At 41.6% G+C, this 21,404-nt stretch overlaps 1 protein-coding gene across 1 annotated transcript; it reads left to right on the top strand.

Moving 5' to 3' along the window:
• The first annotated feature begins 935 nt into the window (after positions 1 to 935).
• Positions 936 to 12,734, top strand: LOC125426675 (corticosteroid-binding globulin-like). Its single transcript, XM_048485275.1, has 4 exons — positions 936 to 1,598; positions 4,737 to 5,007; positions 10,310 to 10,457; positions 12,369 to 12,734. Exons 1-4 carry the CDS (start codon positions 947 to 949, stop codon positions 12,585 to 12,587), a joined length of 1,290 nt encoding a protein of 429 aa, XP_048341232.1. The 5' UTR covers positions 936 to 946; the 3' UTR covers positions 12,588 to 12,734.
• The last annotated feature ends 8,670 nt before the right edge of the window (positions 12,735 to 21,404 follow it).

The following is a 21,404-nucleotide window of genomic DNA, read 5'->3' as shown; positions in this document are numbered from 1 at the left end:
GGGCAAGGGCTTTTTCAGCCCTGACCCAGCCGGGTGGAATGCTCTGTTAGTTGAGGTCCGGGCACTGGGGGACTTGACCCAATTTTGCAGGGCCTGTTAAACAGAATTGTTCCACCAGGCCTATGGATGAGTCAGAAACAATATTCCATCTTCCCTTTCCTTAATTCTGTCCTGTTTATTCCTTTTCCCCCATTGCACCAGTATGGACAATGAGCATGGGGAAATTTATCTGTTTTAACTTTGCTAGAGTTTTAGCACCATCTTAGATTAGTTGACTAAGGAGCGTTACAGGCTTTATTGTTCATTGTTATTGATTTTATTGTTAGGATTACATTTTGGAAGCTGCCCTGAGCCCACAAGAGAAAGGGCAGCCTATAAGTACAATGAATGAATGAATGAATGAATGAATGAATGAATGAATGAATGAATGAATGAATGAATGAATGAATGAATGCTTCAACAGTCTCTGGTGTATAATAGGAAGTTCTGCCAAGGCCTGACACTGGCCCGAGAAGGAGGGGAGAAAGCTGATGGTCTCATCTTCCCCCAGTACCAACAGGAACCACAGTGAAAGGCTTAAACTTCACCCATGAAGAATGGGACACCTGCAAGAAAACAATAAAAGGAGAAAGGAAAAGGGAGGCAGGGGTAGGGCACTAGTTAAGGCTGGAATCAAAAGGGGAGGTAGATAAAAGGGGGTCAGAGAAATTTGCTGGGCAGGGGGGAAGGCCACAACCTGAATACCAGAGAGGAGAAAGCCAGGTGTGCACCAACGACTTACGGCCCAAAATGAGCCCAGCTTCAGTTGCCCAGTCAATTTAATGAGGCATCCAAAGCTGGGAACCCCCAGCACTAAGGTGGAGGAACTGGGAGAGGCGTGAGCGGGAGAGGCAGAAATTGACATCCAAGTTTGATTGTTTTTTCCACAGAACAATTACAAACCCCAATGAAGGCCACGATCTACCTTTCGTTGTTTCTGATTGGTCTGCAGCTTCATTATTATCACTTCACAGGACCTCATGTTGTTCAAAGCAGTTATCCAAATATTCAACAACAACAATCTACTTTGGACCAAGAATGTAACACTGGAGACAATGTCTGGCACAAGATAATCCCTTATAATGCTGATTTTGCATTCAGATTGTACAAAGAAATGTCTTCCACTATAGAAGACAAAAATATTCTTTTCTCTCCCATCAGCGTTTCCTCAGCCCTCGCTATGTTGTCCCTTGGAGCTAAATCTGAAACCCAAAGTCAGATATATGACGGATTAGCTTTTAACCTTTCAGAGATTGAGCAGAATGAGATACATAAAGGATTTTGTCAACTTATGTACAGACACACCGTTAGAGCCTATGTGAAAACAGGGAATGCTTTGTTCTTAGATAAGTCATTGGAAGTTCTGCCTACATTTCTGGAAGACGTCAGACACTTATATCATGCTGAAGACTTTTCTATAGACTTTCTGAATAACACAGGAGCTAAACACCATATAAATGATTATGTAAAGAACAAAACTGAAGGCACAAAAATCAACACAGTAAAATATCTCAGTAAAAACACACGCATGGTTCTTGTGAACTACTTTCTCTACAAAGGTAAGTTGGAGATTTAGGATATTGGTTTTTTTTTTTAATTAAGGCAGTACAAGCAGTTCAGCCAGCTAAAAAGAAGATATTGTACCAATGAAGAAGAGGGCAGGTGGGGTGGGGGGGAGCCACTTCGCCCTTGAATGCCATGGCATATGGCCCTGCTTTTGTGGGGATGAGGGAGTCAGTGGGAGAAGAACCCCCTACATCTTGGTGGTGGGAAAAGCACAGAGAGGGCACTTAGGGCTACTGAGCAAACAATTTTCACAAATTCCCCACAGAGGTTGTTTTCCCACTTCTAAAATGGAGGGCGATACGCACCGGTTTCGTCTGCTTTGGGACCTTTTGAGCGCGGGTTCATGGTCCCCACCGCAGCTTCTGCCCCCTTGGTCCAATGAACATGGCAGCCACGCAGCAGCCACTCAGGACTCCCCACTGTCAGCGGATCAAATGCGCAATCCGCTCAAGGGCTGTCCTGATTGGCTGCTGCTTCTGCTTCTGCTGCTGGGCGGGACTTTTCTTTTCTGCAATGGAAACTGGCAGGCTGCCAAAAGGAGCTGGAGGTGGAAAGAGTCAAGGCACCAAAAGGGAACTTGTGTGCTTGCCGCCTTCTCTCTTCTTCCTGGCTAGCTGGAGCTGCTCGAGCCCAGCTGGGGCTTCCTCCCCTATTATTTTACTTTCACCTTTGTAGTTATATGGGCTGGCAGTAAAGGACCTCCTCTGTGAATCGCAGGGAAAGCGGATGGGAAGGGCAGACGAGAGCCTGAAACTCTGCATGGCTCTATGACCCTCTGAAGGAGACAAAAGTAAAATGCTATCTTCCCCTGGCTGCGGGCATCAGGGTTGTTTTTTTTTCATTTCCACCCCCAGTTTTTACTTAAGTGCACATAAACTGACAGTGAGCTTTCAGCAACAGCAAGGGGGACACAAACACGAACCCCACGCCCACCCCCTGAGACGCAAAACAGAATGGACTGGCTGCAGCATTTTAAAGAGCCTAAATAAAATTTTAAAAATGTAAAAATATATTCTCATCTCCAGGTAGGCTCAAACCAGCAACCTCTTAAACCAAGAGGAATACTTAACAAACTGAGCCACAGCTCCCCTTTTGGTTGAAAATGGGAAAAAGGCTGGTTAAGGCAGAACTAACACATTGAAATGGGGACGAAGGTCTGTTTTAAAATGAAGCCCGTTTCCACGTCCTGTCGTGTTTAATGCTGCCTCAGTAATTCACATTCACTGCTGCCTCTTCATTTACAAATGTGTTGACATGGATCAGGACGAGGGAGCTCAAGTTTGGCTGCCCTTAAAATGAGAGGGGGGGGGGACACAGGCAATTAATGCTGCTGCAAGGGCCAGGAGAGGAGGAGTGTGTGAATGGTGCTTAGATGGCTCCATGTCTTCACAAAACGACGTGTATCTCGGCTCCACGGAGAAAAAAGGGGGGGTGCGCGTGCATCACGTCCAGCCCACTGTTTGCTGATTTGAGGAAAGGCTCCACGTCACTACCAGCGTGGGAAACTCAAGCCCGGAGTCACCCCCGGTCTTCCCCCACTTCCCCGTTTTCAGAAAGGTGCTGTTCCATCCAGGAGCAGAAATGATGCGCACAGAGGGGGTAGGACAGCGGCAGAATTGGAGTGGCTGCGTTGTTGCCACTGGTGCAGTGGGGAGTGCTGCTAGACTGCGGGTTACTTGCTGCGAGTAGCCCACATTAAATGGTGAGTAGGGAAATGACCAGAGAGAATGAGGTTTACACTCTGTAGCTGACTTCTCTCCATTCTGAATCCTAATAGTTACCTCACTTCCTCAGCCAGGACCCATAGGGGCAGCTGAGGACTGACAGAGAAGCAGAGGCTCATTGCCCCGGCCTCCTTCCCCTTTTCCCTTTGCCTATGGCTGGGAGCCGCAGTACCAGCTCCTATACCCAAGCCCAAAATCCAACATGGAGGGCAGGAGCTCCGAGTGCCCCCAACATGACCCCTCACACAAGGAGTTGATTGTTCTGAAGCAGAGACTCAACAGATAGAATTGCAGCTCCAACTACTGACCCCTTGAGCCATGCTACACTTTGACCATTGAAGAAGCCTACAGTTGGAAGGCATCATTTTATACAGTGTGCATCCAATGTGGAGGAGGACCTTGTGGTTCTCCACCACATTTGAAGGCAGCCATAGACAAATCATACCCATTTTCCAAGAGGTTACATGGAGATGGATTCTGGTTTTCTCAGCTCCTTTCCCCCTGAAACTCTCCAATAACGTGTCTTCGTTGGTCATAAATCTGTCTTCGCATGTGTGTATATCTGGGTCTTGTTAGAGGGAGGGCAGGGAGGCAGGTGTGCACTACTGATGCTATGATCTGTTAGTGAAGAAGATACTTCTCATCCTGTTACTAACTGTCATGTATCTTCATGGACTGACCTAGAGGAGGGCCTTCATGGTGCAAAGAATAGACCTCACAAAAGTAGCTAGAGTCTTGGGGACAGCGATTGAGGAGACCAACACGGATGATCAGGGGCCTGGAGACCAAGCCCTACAAGGAAAGGCTGAGAGACTTTGGATGTTCATTGAAGATAAGAGGAAATCAAGGGGCGACATGATTGCTCTCTAAGCATTTGAAGAGCTGGCACTTAGAGGAGGGAAAGGAGCTTTTCCTGTTGGCAGCGGAGGACAGGATTTGCAATAATGGATTTAAAATATGGGGAGAAAGGTACCAGCTGGATATTAGGAAAAATGTTTTACTCTAAGAATTGTTCAGCAATGGAATCAGCTGCTTAGGGAGGTGGTGAGCTCCCCCTCTTTTGCAGTCTACAAGCAGCACTGCATGAACACTCGTCAAGGATGGTTTGGGCTGATCCTGAATTGAGGAGGGGGTTGAACTAGATGGCCTGTGTGGCTCCTTTCAACTCTATGATTCGATGATGATGATTCTTTTAGCTAGGAGGTTGTGGTACTCTATTCACTGCACAACTCAACCAGTGTCTCTCATCCAGGTCACCTCTCTAATTTCCACTAAATATTGATGAAACTGGGGATTTCTTTACATCTACACACTTGCATGATTATGCACATGTAGCTATTGTATAGAATTTGTATTTTGCTGAATGGATATTTATGTAGTCCTCTTATCTCTCATTTTTCTTCTAAGGTGAATGGGAAGAACGCTTCATTCCTGAATTAACCCTTGAAGAAGATTTTTTTGCATATGGAAACACAACTGTCAAATTAAACATGATGCTTAATACGGCCTTATACAAATTTGTCCGTGATGAAGAATTGTTTTGCTCAGTGGTGGAAGTGCCTTTTTCAGGCGTTGCTGTAGCATTGTTCATCCTGCCAGACCAAGGAAAACTAAAAGATTTAGAGAGTTCTCTTGTAAAAGAAGATCTGGATAAATGGAGAACATCTTTTCAATACAAGTAAGCAGTTTACTCTCTTTGCCAGTTCTGCTCCCGTACAATTCATTATGATTAATAGGATGAAGGCATCCGATTTAAATTAACATTAACCACACTGTACTAATGCTATTTCGCTCTATTATGTTTGATATGAAGTGTATTTTCTCTTACCTTAGTTACTGTCTATATCTGTAAGAAATTAATTCCACTGTAAGAAATTGATTCCACACATTCACATGCATGCCCCTCACCCCTTCAGGGAGCAATCCGAGCCCATGGAAACAATCTGGGTTGTTTTCGCACCTTTGCATGGAGACATTTATCTCTCTTTTTAAAAAGTTTCCTGCAACACATGTGTAGCTGTGCAGGCATACAGAAATGAACCCCTGAAACCATGCTGATCGTCCCACAATATGATTGGCTGCACCTACATACCTGTGTGTGGGCAACGCACAAAAGAAAAGAAAAAAGGGACCTCCCTGCAACGGTGGGGCAATAATGAATGTGTTGCTGCAGATCAGTCATACTTGCTACTAGGGAAGAAAAGGTGCTTAGGGGACTTCGTAGCCTTTTGGGCACTCAGAGAACCTGCTGGGCGACCTGCACAGAATGGCGGGGAGGGGGATTCTTCCTGAGAGTGGATGGTGCGGAATGGGTGGAAGGGAGGGAAATAAACCTGGCCTGGTGTGTTTGTGCGGAGTGCCTCCAACCTGGGATTGTGCAAAAGGATTGCTGGTTTAGCCATTTTTAAAAATTCCAGGTGGACGGAATAAAATGGGTCAAAGTCATTTTGGGAATGGGACCTCCTCCTTCCCTCTCCCAATGGTTTATATAACATCTTACACTGTTTTATTTGGCCTGTGCGGAATCTACCAGTGTTTTACAAACTTTTTGAAACTGCAACAATTAATCACCGCTAGGTAGCATGCAACAGTGAGTAACGGTGCCTGGATTTCACAGGTGACAATGAAGAGCAATTAGAATTGAACAAGCTGGACCTCAGGGAAGCCTACTTCTGGATTCAGCTTGCTGAGGGCCAGGAACACCTCACGGCTTTTAACATGGTTTTGGGCCAATTTGAGTACCTCGTCATGCCCTATGGGCTCAGTTGAGCTCCCAGTGTTTTCATGAACCTCATAAATGAAATAATGCACAATTTATTGTATAAGGGGGTGGTGGTTTACTTAGACAACATGCTGATTTATTCTGAGAATGAGCAAGACCATGTACTGCTAGTCAGAGAGGTTAAAACGTTTGCAAAAGAATGAACTGTGTGATAAGCTATCCAAGTGTGAATTCCATAAGTCCAAGCTCGATTTCTTGGGCTAACACATCTCTGTCCAGGGAATCAAGATGGACCCAAACAAGGTTAAGGCTGTGGTGCATTGGCAAGCCCCCCGAACCTGTAAACAGCTCTAATTGTTCCTTGCAAATTTCTACAGAGATTTTATTCCAAACTTTGCGGAAAGAGCCTTACCCCTCACGGACTTGCTCTGTGCCAAAGGAGCAGGTCCTGGGAGCGCCAAACCTTTGCCCCCCCTCCTCAATTGGACTCTGGCTTGCCAATCTGCCTTTGAAAATCTCTTTTTAAATGATTTTATTTCTTTAATCACAGTGTACAATAAACAAAAAAGAAATACAAAAAAAGATACAAATTCAGGTTATGTTTACATAATTGAAGTCATATAAAACATTAAAGAAAATTATATAAAAACCTAAAGAAAGAAAGAAAATAACAATAAAGAAGAATAGTGTATTAAAGTGGACTTCCAGCTAGTAAAACATATGATACACAATCTAATATCAAATATACGTTAGTACATCTCGTTTCTGATTATATTTCATTTTAAGTTATAATTACATTAATTCTACCCTATTAGCTATCTCAGCCATTGATTAATCAGTTACATTTAGTACTTAATCCAGTGCTGTATCAGAGAAAATGTCCTCTTGATTATCTTACTTATAAGCTAGCCATTCTGATCTAAAAAGAAGAGAAAAAGAAAGGGTACAGTAAAAAAAAACTGTATATGTTCAGATTCTATATTTTCTATAGTGCTATACAAGTTTTATTTAATTACTTAATAAAGATCATAAGTCATATTTCATACCTTTATATTCTAACTGAAAATATTCAATTAAGGGTTTCCAATTCCTCCCAAATATCTCTAAATTCTGTTGTTTCATAATTGTCGATAATTTATCAATGTTCAAAAAACTTAACATTTTGGATAACCAATCTTTCCCATTTGGTATATCTGGTGCTTTCCATAATTTAGCATATACCATTCTGGCCGCAGTTATCATATATAACCAAAAATTTTCATGTTCTTTCTGTGCATTTGGTAAAATATTTAATAAAAAACAACGTGGAAGGAGATCTACTTTATACCCCAAGATAGCATTTATTAAACCAGATATCTCTATCCAATATTTCTTAGCCAGTCTACAATTCCACCAAAGATGTAAAAAAGTACCAGTGGATTCTTTACACTTCCAGCAAAGTTCTGATGTGCCTTTATACATTTTTGCTAGTTTACTAGGGTATAAATACCAGCGATACAACATCTTGAAGTAGTTCTCTTTCAAATCTGAACATAGAGTAAACTTTCTAATTTTTTTCCTAGTATTTGTCCACGTATCTAAATTAATTGTTTCCCTTAAGTCCTGAGACCATTTAATCATGGTCTCCTTGACAATTTCATCTTCTGTTTCTCTGTCTAAAAGAGTCTTATACATTTTTTTAATCAGGAAACGATTTTCTCCACATAAATTCAGCCATAAATCAGAATTTTTTTTTCAAAGCCTTTTTTCATATCTAAGTGGAATTTTTCTTTCATTTGGTAATATAAGTACCAATGACATTGCTTTCCCTGTATCACAATATCATGCCTTTCTTTCAGTTTACATGTATCATTTTCCCATTGTAAGATATCGCAATATCTTATACATTTATCATCCTCAATCTGTTTCATTAGTAACGCTCCTGGTGGGGAGATCCAATTAGGTACTTTTAGAATATTTTTATTTTTATAGTCCAGCCAGATTTTTATAATAGCTCTTCTGATATAGTGATTGGTAAACTGTTTAAATGGTTTACCTTTGGCATACCAGAGGTAGAAGTGCCACCCAAAATGCAGATCATACCCTTCTATATTTAATATTTCTTTTTCCTGTAATAACATCCACTCTCTAAACCAGGCAAACCCTGCTGCTTGGTAGGATAATTTCAAGTCAGGTAGACCGAATCCACCTCTTGCCATATTATCAATCAAATTTTTGTGTTGAATTCTCGCTTCCCCCCCCCCATATAAAATTAAGAATATCTTTTTTCCATTCTTTAAAATATTTGTTATAATTATGGGTATAGTCTGGAACAGAAAAAGCATCTTTGGTAAGATATTCATTTTTACCGCTGCAATTCTCCCCAATAACGATAATTTTAAACTTTCCCATTCTACTAATTTTTCTTTCACCCTTTTCCAAAGTGGTAAATAATTATTTGAAAATAATAGAATGTTTTGGTTGGTTAGAACAATTCCTAAGTATTTCATTTTTTTCTTATTTCAAATTGTGTCGTCTCCTTTAATTTCTGTTGTTCTGCACTTGATATATTAAAGGTCATGACTTTAGTTTTCCGCTTATTTACTGTCAAGCCGGAAACCGAACTGAATTCCTCAATTACTGTATTTAAAGTGGTCCAATTCTTTAACGGATCTTCAATCATCACCACAATATCGTCGGCAAAGGCTTTGATTTTGTACTGAATTCCATTTATTTTGATCCCTTTAATCCCTTCATCACATTTAATATTTTGTATTAATAGCTCTATAGCTAAAACAAAGAGAAGGGGGGACAAAGGACAGCCTTGCCTGGTACCTTGGTTTATCTGAAATTGAGGCGTTAGAGTGTTGTTAACTTTTAATTTTGCAGCTTGTATGTTATAAATAGCTTTAGTCCAGTCTAGAAAATTTCCTGGACCAATTGTATGTTCCAATAGTACTTTTAGATAGTTCCAATCTAAATTATCGAACGCTTTTTCTAAGTCATAAAATAACATTGCAGCTTTCTTATTTATTTGTTTGTGTAGATATTCAATCATATTGGTTACTATTCTAACATTAGTTCTTATAAATCTATTAGGTAAGAAGCCGTTGTGATATCTTCCTATACTCTCTTTCAGTATTTCTTTAATTCTTCCTGCTAAGACTCCTGCATATATTTTATAATCGTTATTTAGTAACGAAATTGGGTGAAAATTTTTCACATCCGTGGTCTCTAATCCTTCCTTAGGAATGAGCGAGATGGTGGCCTCATTCCATGTTAACGGCATTTCTTTTGTATCTTTAATACTATTTATAGTATCCACTAAGAGTGGTGTTATTTCCTCTTGGAATATTTTATAAAATAGACCCGTGAAACGGTCTGTCCCCTGCCTTTGAAAATCTCAATAGAATCTGACTACAAAAACCTAGCTGCCCTCAAAACCCTCGCGCGCTTTGAGTTCACAATCCACTTTTTTCCGGGCAAACGTAACTGCCTTGCAGATGCCTTGCCCTGCCTCCCTGGCCAGGGCCCCGACTGCCCCTCACACACAATCTTCACACCCTCCCAGCTTGGCCTCCAAGTGGTCACCCGCAGCCAAGTTAAGTGGACCACTCAGGCCACTCCCCAGCCCAACCTCCCCCTCCCCCTGGGGGACGAACTGAAGACACTCTCCAAAACGCTCTCTGCAGAGGAAAAAAGGTGGGGACTCTTGAAGAATTGAAGGGGTGGAAGGGGGACAAGCTGCTCCAAGCAAAGGTCCTCGCAGGCTGCCACAACGTTAAGTCGGCAGCCCACTCGGTTTCGTCACAGCGCTCCACCTAGCCCACCACCAATTTTGGTGGCACTCGTTCCACAAGGATGTGGAGGCCTATGTTAAAGGATGCCCCATTTGCACAATGGAAAGCACATCCCTGGCAGGCAGCCTGGCCTGCTCCAACCTGTGCCCAGCTCCCCACCCCCATAAGGAAGAAGGGTCACCTGCTTGGCCCTCCCAGCAGTCCTGAGGCTGCATGGGGTCTGCTGTTGGACCAGGTGTGACAATTGACTCCAGTTAGAATGCATACTATTTTAGTCATATGTTATAAATGTTAAATAAAACTAACACAAACATCAAATAAGGAAACAATCTGACAATAAAACACAAAAGTGATATCACAAAAAAGATATCAAAATAAATGTTTTAACAAAATTGTTTTGCGACTTATGCACAACTATGTTTAACATTGTCATGTAATGTTTGTTTGGTGGTGGGTTTTTTTGCTATTTGCCTTGACAGAGATATAAAATTATCAATTCCAAAATTCTCTGCTTATCCATCCTATGATGTCAAACGCTTTTTGCAGAGACTAGGCATGAGAAATGCCTTTAATCAACATGCTGATTTTTCCAAGATTGCAGCAAAACACAATTTGAGAATTTCTCAGGTAAGTATATGAATGAGGTTAGTGCTAGACATTGCATAGCAATTGCTGTGTGGTCATGGTCTGGAAGTTTTTGCTCCTAGAATTTCACCTGCATCTATGACTGGCATCCTGAGAGAGATGTGGGTGAAACATTAGGAGTATAAACTATCAGACCACAGCCACAAAGCCAGGAAAACCACAAAAGCCCAATGATAACTTGTAAGCCTTTGTGCAAAAATAAATGTAACCTGTTAGCCTTTACTTCAATCAACTAATTAAATAAGAACTGATCTGGAGACAGGATCGAAGTGTGGTACTTGATTACTTTTTTCCCATTTAAATTGTTTACATCCTGCCTTTCTGATAATAAGGATAGAAGGAATAAGGATAGAAGGATAGAAATACTGCATACTTTGATGTGCTTCTGGTGACATTCTGGTGACTTAACCCACAATTTTTCAGAAGTTTCAGCAGGTGACCGTACAAGTTCTCCTTCAATAACTTTGCCTCAGAGTTACATAATCATGATGATAATTGCTAGGATGTTTGGGAACAAGAAAGAAAGAGTTGCAAATTGCTATCAGAGACAGTTAACATCCACTTCTTAAATCCACTAAAATGTAAATTCCAAGTATAGTGCTTTGTGTTGTGACATTGACAGTGCAATTCTAATCTAATTTACAGTGCAATTCTAATCTTCTAAATTCATCCCAGTTGATGGACTTAGATATGTATGAGCTTGACCTGACTGGATAACTCTATGTTTGTACACCCAATAACTCTAACCATTCCTATAATAAGTTAATAAACATAGGTAAAAAGTTAATATATTAAGTAATTTTAATTGAGGTCTTGAATGTACTGAATACGCATGTAGAGGTAAGAGGAAAATTGCCGTTTGTTACCATAATTCACATACGAAACCATGTATGGCTCTTGGGTTTTGTTATAAAAAGCAATCATGATGCCTTTCCCAAATCTTAGGAAAGTCTTACCCCCACCCCTCCACCCCATTCCTTTGTCCAGGAAACCCTGTGGTATTTCTTTGCAACTCCCAAGTTTCCCCTGTCTTTCATGTGCTTTTAAAATTAACTCTTCTGTGAACTTATGGGATCTGCCAAGCAAGGATCTACCATTCAGCAGGACTGTCTGAATTTTCCCAGCCTTACCCACATTATTTATTTATTTATTTGTTTGTTTGTTTGTTTGTTTGTTTGTTTGTTTACTTACTTATTTACTTATTTATATTTACTTATTTACTTACTTACTTACTTACTTACTTATTAGATTTGTAGATCGCCCCATCCCCTAGCAGCATTTTCCATACACCAGTTCTCCATGACATCATTATACTCCCATCAAAAGGCTTTACAAAAACCAATGTGTGTAACCAGCTCTGTAACATCCAATCAAGTTCTCTGAATTCTAACTTTCTTCAGCCCTTCCCTTCTGGATATATGCCTTTCCCTCCACAACAAATCAGAATAGGGATTTCATTAAAAATAAAAAGTGAAATCTGATAATTCAGTGAATTTGATATGCTGAAATATCAGTTGCTATTAAAAAAAAGTGTGGGAGACCGAGGGGAGGAATGGCCACTTCTGGGGCCGAGCTGGGCAAGGAAAATGCTTGGAAACCAGCCATGCGAAATCCTCTTTGCCATAGTGCTGTACTTTTGCTCCACTCCTACAAATGAAACCTGCAGGCTGACCTTGGGCTAGTCACAGTTCTCTCAGGACTCTCTCGGCCTCACCTACCTCACAAGGTGTCTGTTGTGGAGAGAGGAAGGGAAGGGAGTTTGTAAGCCACTTTGAGACTGATCTGAGAGAAAAGTGGGGTATGAATCCAAACTCTTCTTCTTAATCATCTGGAAATGCAAAGGTAAACACATCTCGGCAGTACATACTCAGTTTATCATCTTTCTCCCTACAGGTACTTCATGAAGTGATGCTAGTTGTTAATGAAGAAGGGGGTGTAGTAGCTGGTGCGATGGGTCCATCATTCACATTCTTTGCCGATGATCCCATTTTTCTTCTCCCTACTCTCCCTCCCCCTCTTGTCATGACATTTAACCGACCCTTCCTAATGTTTGTCATTGATAGCTCAACAGGAACCATTTTATTAATGGGGAAAATTGTGATCCCCAACTAGAGAATAAGTGTTACATCACCAATCAGATGATGATAATTACAGTCTGAAAGGGTGATTAAAAAACAGATGTTGACTTTTGCATTACTCTTGTGTGTGTATCAACTGAGCCCCAGGGTTTGTGTAATAAAATTATTTTAAGGCATTGCATTCTTGGAGACTGACTTCCTTTGTATCTTGTTAAATGTGCCTAAACACTTAATTATCCCAGACTAGCCTGCTCTCATCAGATGTCAGAAGAGAGGCTATGATTAGTACTTGTGTGGGAGACCACCAAGGAAGACATGGATTGATATGCAGAGCAAGGTCATGACAAACCACCACTGCTCATCACCTTCCTTTGTACTAATTTCCTACATCTTTGTACTAATTTCCTACATTTCCAATTATTTATTGCAAAGTGCCAACACGGCAATTTAACATGAATACTGAGGTTTTAGTTTAGAAAAAACGGTTGGCTCCAAGGCGTGCGTTACTCGGGAGTAAGCTTGGTGGTAGTTGGTGGCTTTGCTTTGAAGCAACCATACAACACTTCCAACTGGTGAATCATGACCCTCGGAGGGTTTACTCAGAAGCAATCCCCATTGCCAGCAACTGAGCTTGCTCCCAGGTAAAGGATCACGTTTTATTTCTTCGCGTGAAAATCAGTGGGGTTTAACAGCGCTTAACAGTGTTACCTACACTGCTTCCCCAAAACTCAGTCTTAGGTTTAATGCTAATAATCAAGCCCAGTGGCCCAGGCCAGCCTAGATCGGGGGGGGGGGGCACTCTGTTTGCGTGTGCCCACAGAGAGGGCTCTGAGTGCCACCTCTGGCACCCGTGCCATAGGTTCGCCACCACTGCCATAAATCATTCAATATCCTGTGAGCCATGTATAGAAGATTTACTTACTTTTCAGAAAATTATGCATACAATAAGAGCTTGTATTAGATAGTTTCTGAGGGTAGCTGTGTTGATCAGCAGTAGAACAGTTAAATTACAGTACAGTAGCACCTTACAGACCAACAAGTTTTGCAGGGTTTAAGGTTTTGAGAGGCAAAGCTCCCTTCACGTGACTTTCTAAAGGTTATATTCAGGACTTCTGTGGAAACTTGTGCCCAGGATGGCTACTCCAGAGTGTCGGAGCTTCGAAGTAGCAGGTATAACTGGCTTATTTTCCAAATAAACCTGTAATTTTTCTTCTTACCCGTTGTGTAACTGAAGAGCTTTGGCTGAGCTGCTTTTATCTGTAGGAGGTAACACGGGTGCCAGAGACAAGGAAAACGGGAACAGTGTCAAACTGTCCTGTGAAATGTCCGAAGGCTAAGGGTGTGATAGTGAAGCAACTCTTGCTGTGTCCTTGTTGGGTTTCAGGATCTTCCAAGTTCTGAACAAAAAGCCATCATTGTTAAATGAGAATCTACTACTTCAAGCTTACCCAACTCATGTAACCCTCAACTGCGGCAACAGAGGATCAGACTCCAGAGACTTAACTTGGGTCTGAGCATTCTATGAATCCCCACTTCAGCAAACCCATGAAACCTTAATCAACTGACATCTGAAATTCATCATTCCTGCAGTCATCAGATCAATCTGTGTATCCCAGAAAATATCTTGGATGGGAACTTGCTTTGAAGCTGGGATTACTGGCGGTTCCTTCTATCCCTGGAACAACAAGATCCTATTGTAGAATACCAAAATACACTATGGCCATTGGCCAACCAAACTGATTACATACCAAAACCAAACACAAAGGAAAAGTGCAAGTGTGCTATGTCAGGAAGGCGCCAGCTCCTTCCTGGCACCAAAAAAGACACAGGAAATAAGGTGCTGGTATCGACACCTGGGGGAGGGAATGCTGTTGGGGTGGAGCTGTGCCCTTCATTGTAATTGAAGCTGTGATATGGTAATGTATCTCGTTCCTGTTTGATCTGCTGCTTCCTGCTTGCATATGTAGATAACTAGGCTAACCCTGCCTGATACCCCGGGCGGGGGTGGGAGGAGGCACTGGAGCTCACGGGGGGGCGGGGGGAGAGGCAGGAGGCTATCTATGTCCTGGCCTTTGGACACTCAGCTTCAGAGCAAATTCTTTTGCACTGCTTTCACACTTTTTCTGGGAAAACAGGAGGGGAGAGAATCAAGGCACAACAAGGGGATAAATGCAAGTGTAGAAGCCAGATCCCTCAGATCCTTGGGGATGAGCACTTGACTTCCCTGGTGATGAGCACTTGATGCCATCTCAATAAACACTTCTGTGCCTACTTCCAGAATCTGTTTGTTGATTACTGGTCTGAGACCTGACACTCTATTCGTATACAAAAGTGCAACAAACACACACACACACACACACACACACACACACACACAAACTACAAAGACTACAAAACAGACAGCTGTTAATTTGCATCCTATTATTATGATGCACACACATTTCTTAGTAATTCAAGCTCTATATGCATCACAGTCCATGAGAACTTTCAAATATATGACATTGTTCCAAATCAGCATCAAAGTCCATGAATATCTCAATATGTAACAGTATTCGAGGCCAAAACCTATCATGATATTATGTTTTCATCAGTTATAGGAAACCTTTTGACATTAGTCAGTCCTTATGACTTTAGATGTAACAGCATTATACGCTACGTAGTCGAAACCAAAGAGATGTACAGTACAAACTAGAAACACAGAAACCAATAATGAAGTACGTCAAAGCAGATATAAACGTGACAAAATATATTTTAAACAGTGGTGGGATCCAAAAATTTTAGTAACAGGTTCCCTCGCCAGCCCACCCTCAGCAAAGGGGGCAGAGGCGTACCTAGGCAAACCTGAGCCCTGGGCAAAACCTGAGTTGGATGCCCCCCCATGGGCAGCCACCCCACCATGACCCCCCAAAAATTTTTTGCACCAGGTCATTTCTAAATCATCATCACGCTATAGAAAATGCCTCAACTCACAAATCTGAACACAGCAATGGTGAAACACACAGGTTCTTTGATAGAGACTGGTGAGATAAAAGGTACAAAAGGCTGAGAATCAATGAATTGCAGTACCTGAAAAGGATTAACCCAGTTCAGGGAGTTACATTATTAGTTGCAATTGCTATATGGAACCTTCACGTTCAAAGGCAGTATGCCTCTCGGGGAGGCGAGGGCGTGGAGATGGAAAAGCGGACCCAATTAGTAACCCCCTCTCAGCACACACAAATAATTAGTAACCCACTCTCGGGAACTGGTGAGAACCTGCTGGATCCCACCTCTGATTTTAAAGTGATCCATGCATCCACATACACCTTACAATAAATACTAAACCCTATATAAGCCACATTAAAACTACAAATTATATACAAGTAGACCTATGACCATGCAAGTCCAGGAGAGATGTACTTACTTTTCAGAAAATTATGCACTGCAATAAGAGGTTGTATAAGTTTCTGAAGGTAGCAAGGAAGGAGTTCACATTCCTGTTTGCAATTAAAAAGAGAAGGATATGTAAAGTCCTTTTATGACTCAGCATTTGTAGAGATTAAAAGCTTGGCTTGTTCAAGAGAACCCGGATTTGCATAGTCACAGGTCTACTTGTGCCTTGATTCTCTCCCCTCCCATTTCCCCAGAGAACGTGTGAAAGAAAATGGTGCGAAAGAATTTGTTTTGAAGCTGAGTGTCCAAAGGCCGGGACATAGATAGCCTCCTGCCTCTCCACCCCCCCACCCCAGCTCCAGTGCCTCCTCCCACCCCCTGCCGGGGTGTCAGGCAGGGTTATTGGTTTCTGTGTTTCTAGTTTGTACTGTACATCTCTTTGGTTTTGACTACGTAGCGTATAATGCTGTTACATCTAAAATCATAAGGACTCACTAATGTCAAAAGGAACAACCAATACCACTGATGAAAGCATGAAAACCCCAATTGGAATTGTGCCCCTCGTTGTAATTGAAGCTGTGATATGGTAATGCATCTCGTTCCTGTTTGATCTGCTGCTTCTTGCTTGCATATGTAGTGTATAATGCTGTTACATCTAAAGTCATGAGGATGGACTAAAGTCAACAGGAACATCCAGTACCACTGATGAAAGCATGAAAACCCCAAATTATCACGAGTCAGGTTTTGGCCTGGAATACTGTTACATATTGAGATATTCATGGACTTTGATGCTGATTTGGAACAATGTCATATATTTGAAAGTTCTCATGGACTGTGATGCATATAGAGCTTGAATTACTAAGAAATGTGTGTGCATCATAATAATAGGATGCAAATTAACAGCTGTCTGTTTTTGTAGTCTTTGTAGTTTGTGTGTGTGTGTGTGTGTGTGTGTGTGTGTGTGTGTTTGTTTGTTGCACTTTTGTATACGAATAGAGTGTCAGGTCTCAGACCAGTAATCAACAAACAGATTCTGGAAGTAGGCACAGAAGTGTTTATTGAGATGGCATCAAGTGCTCATCACCAGGGAAGTCAAGTGCTCATCCCCAAGGATCTGAGGGATCTGGCTTCTACACTTGCATTTATCCCCTATTGGTGCCTTGATTCTCTCCTCCTGTTTTCCCAGAAAAAGTGTGAAAGCAGTGCAAAAGAATTTGCTCTGAAGCTGAGTGTCCAAAGGCCAGGACATAGATAGCCTCCTGCCTCTCCCCCCGCCCCCCTGTGAGCTCCAGTGTCTCCTCCCACCCCCGCCCGGGGTGTCAGGCAGGGTTAGCCTAGTTATCTACATATGCCTTCCTTGGTGATGAATACTTGATGCCATCTCAATAAACACTGCCGTGCCTACTTCCACAGTCTGTTTGTTGATTACTGGTCTGAGACCTAACACTCTATTCGTATACAAAAGTGCAACAAAAAAATATATAGAAACTAGAAAGACTATAAACACAGACAGCTGTTAATGTGCATCCTATTATTATGATGCACACATTTCTTAGGAATTTAAGCCTTATATGCATCACAGTCCATGAAAACTTTTAAATTTATGACATTGTTGCAAATCAGCATCAAAGTCCATGAATATCTCAATGTGTAAAAGTATTCCAGGCCAAAACCTGACTTGTGATTATTTGGGGTTTTCATGCTTTCATCAGTGGTACTGGATGTTCCTGTTGACTTTAGTCCATCCTCATGACTTTAGATGTAACAGCATTATACACTACATATGCAAGCAGGAAGCAGCAGATCAAACAGGAACGAGATACATTACCATATCACAGCTTCAATTACAACGAGGGGCACAATTCCACCCCAACAGCATTCCCTCCCCCAGGTGTCGATACCAGTACCTTATTTCCTGTGGGTTTTTTGGTGCCAGGAAGGAGCTGGCGCCTTCCTGATATAGCACACTTGCACTTTTCCTTTGTGTGTGGTTTTGGTATGTAATCAGTTTGGTTGGCCAATGGCCATAGTGTATTTTGGTATTCTACAGTAAGATCTTGTTGTTCCAGGGATAGAAGGAACTGCCAGCAATCCCAGCTTCAAAGCAGAGTTCTCATCCAAGATATTTTCTGGGATACACAGATTGATCTGATGAGGGGGGTGACTGGAACGAAGGGTAAGATGGCGTTGACCGGGAGGCAACAAATTTTATGATTTCCTTTCTTCCTCTGGGTTTGTTGCCTTCAGAAGAAGCCTGTGTTACTACGAAGCCTGGAATTTTGTTACTGTCAGGTTTGGATGACCTGCTGACTGGTTTTTGTTTTTGTGTCTCAACTGGAGTGTCGGAGGCGTTCTTGTTGGCTTGTTTCCCAACGTTGGCTTGTTTCCCAGCTTGGAGCGGAGATATTGCAGCCCCATTACTCAGCAAAGAGACTAGTGATTTTTCTTAAAACTTTTAAATATAAAATACCCTTTCTGGGCTTTTTATCCTATTTTGAGGTTTTGAAGAACTTTTGAAGTGTAATAAAAAAATTTTTTTTTGCAGCTTTAGGCTTTTTAGCTATTTTAGCCTATTTATATTCTTATCAGCCTTTGGCATTTCAGCATGGTTTTAGCAATCATCTTTTTTGATTGTTTTATCACTTTATTTGATTGTTTTACTGCTCTTTTTTAATAATTGTTTTATGGCTCTGTTTTACGGCTGTTTTTTACAATGAAGAACTGGAGGAAGTGGCACCGTTCTTCTCCCTTTCCTCCATGCCAGAAGTCCTGTAAGCAGACTAAGAGGGATCAGTTTTTAATTGGTAGCTTTCCTGTGGAGACACTTCTTTAGGGCCTGATGCTATCACATAGATTTTCTCCATTGGAATCTAATCTGGAGATGGAAGATATGTTTTCTAGTCCAGCGGAGGGAATTTCACCTACAAGTTTATCTGCATATTGACCAGGAACACAGGAGGTTTTAATTGCAAAAACCTCCGCATAAGAATAAAGACTTAACAACGTATGGCAACTTATATATTCGACAGGAATTTTTTTTCTAATGAGCTGGTTTTAATTTCAAAAACTCTTGATTTGCTTTTAAAAAATATTTCTAACTGGTGTTAGATTTGATCTCCCAACAAGTTTTAAAGGAGCAGCAGTGGCGTAGGAGGTTAAGAGCTCATGTATCTAATCTGGAGGAACCGGGTTTGATTCTCCGCTCTGCTGCCTGAGCTGTGGAGGCTTATCTGGGGAATTCAGATTAGCCTGTGCACCCCACACACGCCAGCTGGGTGACCTTGGCTAAGCCACAGCTGGAACTCTCAGCCCCACCCACCTCACAGGGTGTTTGTTGTGAGGGGGGAAGGGCAAGGAGATTGTCAGCCCCTTTGAGTCTCCTGCAGGAGAGAAAGGGGGGATATAAATCCAAACTCTTCTTCTTCTTCTTCTAAAGGAACAAGCTTCACGAAAGGGTCTTGATGGGGTTGCCTCCCTTTCCCCTGGCTCTGCTTATGCAACTTTGAGGCCTAAGGTCTCCTGGCAGCCAAAGATACATAACATGACTTCATTCATTTTACAAAAAGATTCAGTGGTGATTCACATTGGTCATTCAAAACTAAATCAAAACAGGTGGTCAAATCGGGGGGCAATTAGGTCCTCTTTGAGTCAGTTGTTACAGTGCCTGTTGAGTGAAATCCAGTTGACTGCACATGGTTACCTGCCCTCTGTGGATCACTACAAAAGAATCGTTTTTTCTTTCAGTACATCTAAAATGCCCTCATTATCGTTGAACTATCGCAAAACTTTTTTTCAGGAGGTATGATATTAAAATTACATGGCTATTTAGGAATACCAATATTCATAGGCTCATTGAGTATTCTTGCGCTATGCTTGATAGGAGAATTGCTAATTTAAATGAGCTGAACAAATTGGTTACTGTTGGAAATCCTAACAAAACTGGGAACCTTTTGGAAGCTTTCACTGAGCGATTTAAGGAGCTTGTGAGTGAATGGAAGCAACTTGAGATGTCTTTGAATGAAATTCGTTCTTCTCACCAACATAACCTTGATGAGGTGGAAGATGTTTTGCATCTCAATCCTGCTCCTAACTCTGTTCCAGAGTCAGAGCCTTTGGGAAATGTATTGTATTATTATTATTATTATTATTATTATTATTATTATTATTATTATTAAATTTTGTTTAATATTATTATTATTATACATATTTTATCAACTGATATACTAAATGAAATAAGTTGTGCTTACTTGCATAACTAGGATTTTTTAAATAGCCTTTAAAATGGAACCATTCATATTTCTACCCTTCTTGTGCCAAATTTAAAAAGAAAAAGCCCTAGGCACAGCTGAAGCTATTTTTAGAGCTAGTGTAGACCTCATTTTAAGTGATAATACACTAAAGCACCCCAGACTGTCACATACTGAAGAATAATTACAATCAAGCTCATGAAACTTTAACACACAAAAAACTGCTGCATTATTTAGAGCATTAATGTGGTTTCATGAAAAGTAATTACTGGTTATCTATTGCTGGAGACATCATTTGCTGTCTAACTCCAGGGGTGCTGTCTGCACAAGGATCAAGGCAGAATGCACAAAACATCTGAAGCAGGACTACAATCAGTGTTTTTCTGTGGTGGTTGCCTTGTTGCAATGAATCTAAACTATATATGTGGGGGGAAGGTGGATAATGAAAAAGCAAACCTAGGAATAAGCAACCCAAAATCTCAAAATCGGTTATTTATATGCTGCTCTTTGGGCATAAAGAAACTGGTGTCAAAAATAAATTACCATAGTATTAGTATTAGTTTCAGGCAGAGGAAGTGGTCTGGTGCTTATGCTGCTGCAGGTCCCAACACTGATGTACCACTTTCAGGCACCAGCACAGCTCTGCTGAAACTGTATCCTGTAATACTCAGGATTGCTCTGCCTGCTTCTTTCTTTCTTGAGAATGCATAGGTTCTTTTTGTCATGTAATTTAGAAGAAAGCCAGTATGGTGTTGGGGTTGGGGCAGCAGACTTTAATCTGGAGTGTTGAAGGCTTTCACGGCCGGATTCAACTGGTTCTGGTGAGTTTTCCAGGCTGTGTGGCTGTGGTCTGGTGGATCTTGTTCCTAACAGGGGCGTACCTAGGCAAACTGTAGCCCGGGGACAAAACTTGAGTTTGGCGCCCCCCCCATGGGCGGCCACCCTCCCCCATCACGACCAAACAATGATTTTTTTGCACCAGGTCATTTCTAATCACCATCACATTATAGAACATGCCTCAACGCAGCAATAGTCCATACCACACAGCAGAAATCAAACATTTAGGCAATTTTTTCAAGATGCTTTCAAAATGTTTTATCACTGCTGTGAAAACGTTTACGGTGTTATATCCAGCACCCCCAATTGACCCCAGCATTGGAAACACAGCACAGTGCTGGGAGGAAGAGAGAGAGGGAGAGGACAGGGACAAATTTCAAGTCATGTTTTCCACA

This window comes from Sphaerodactylus townsendi, linkage group LG02, assembly GCF_021028975.2.
Source record: "Sphaerodactylus townsendi isolate TG3544 linkage group LG02, MPM_Stown_v2.3, whole genome shotgun sequence".
Taxonomy (NCBI): domain Eukaryota; kingdom Metazoa; phylum Chordata; class Lepidosauria; order Squamata; family Sphaerodactylidae; genus Sphaerodactylus; species Sphaerodactylus townsendi.
This window is presented reverse-complemented; position numbering and strand designations above follow the sequence as displayed.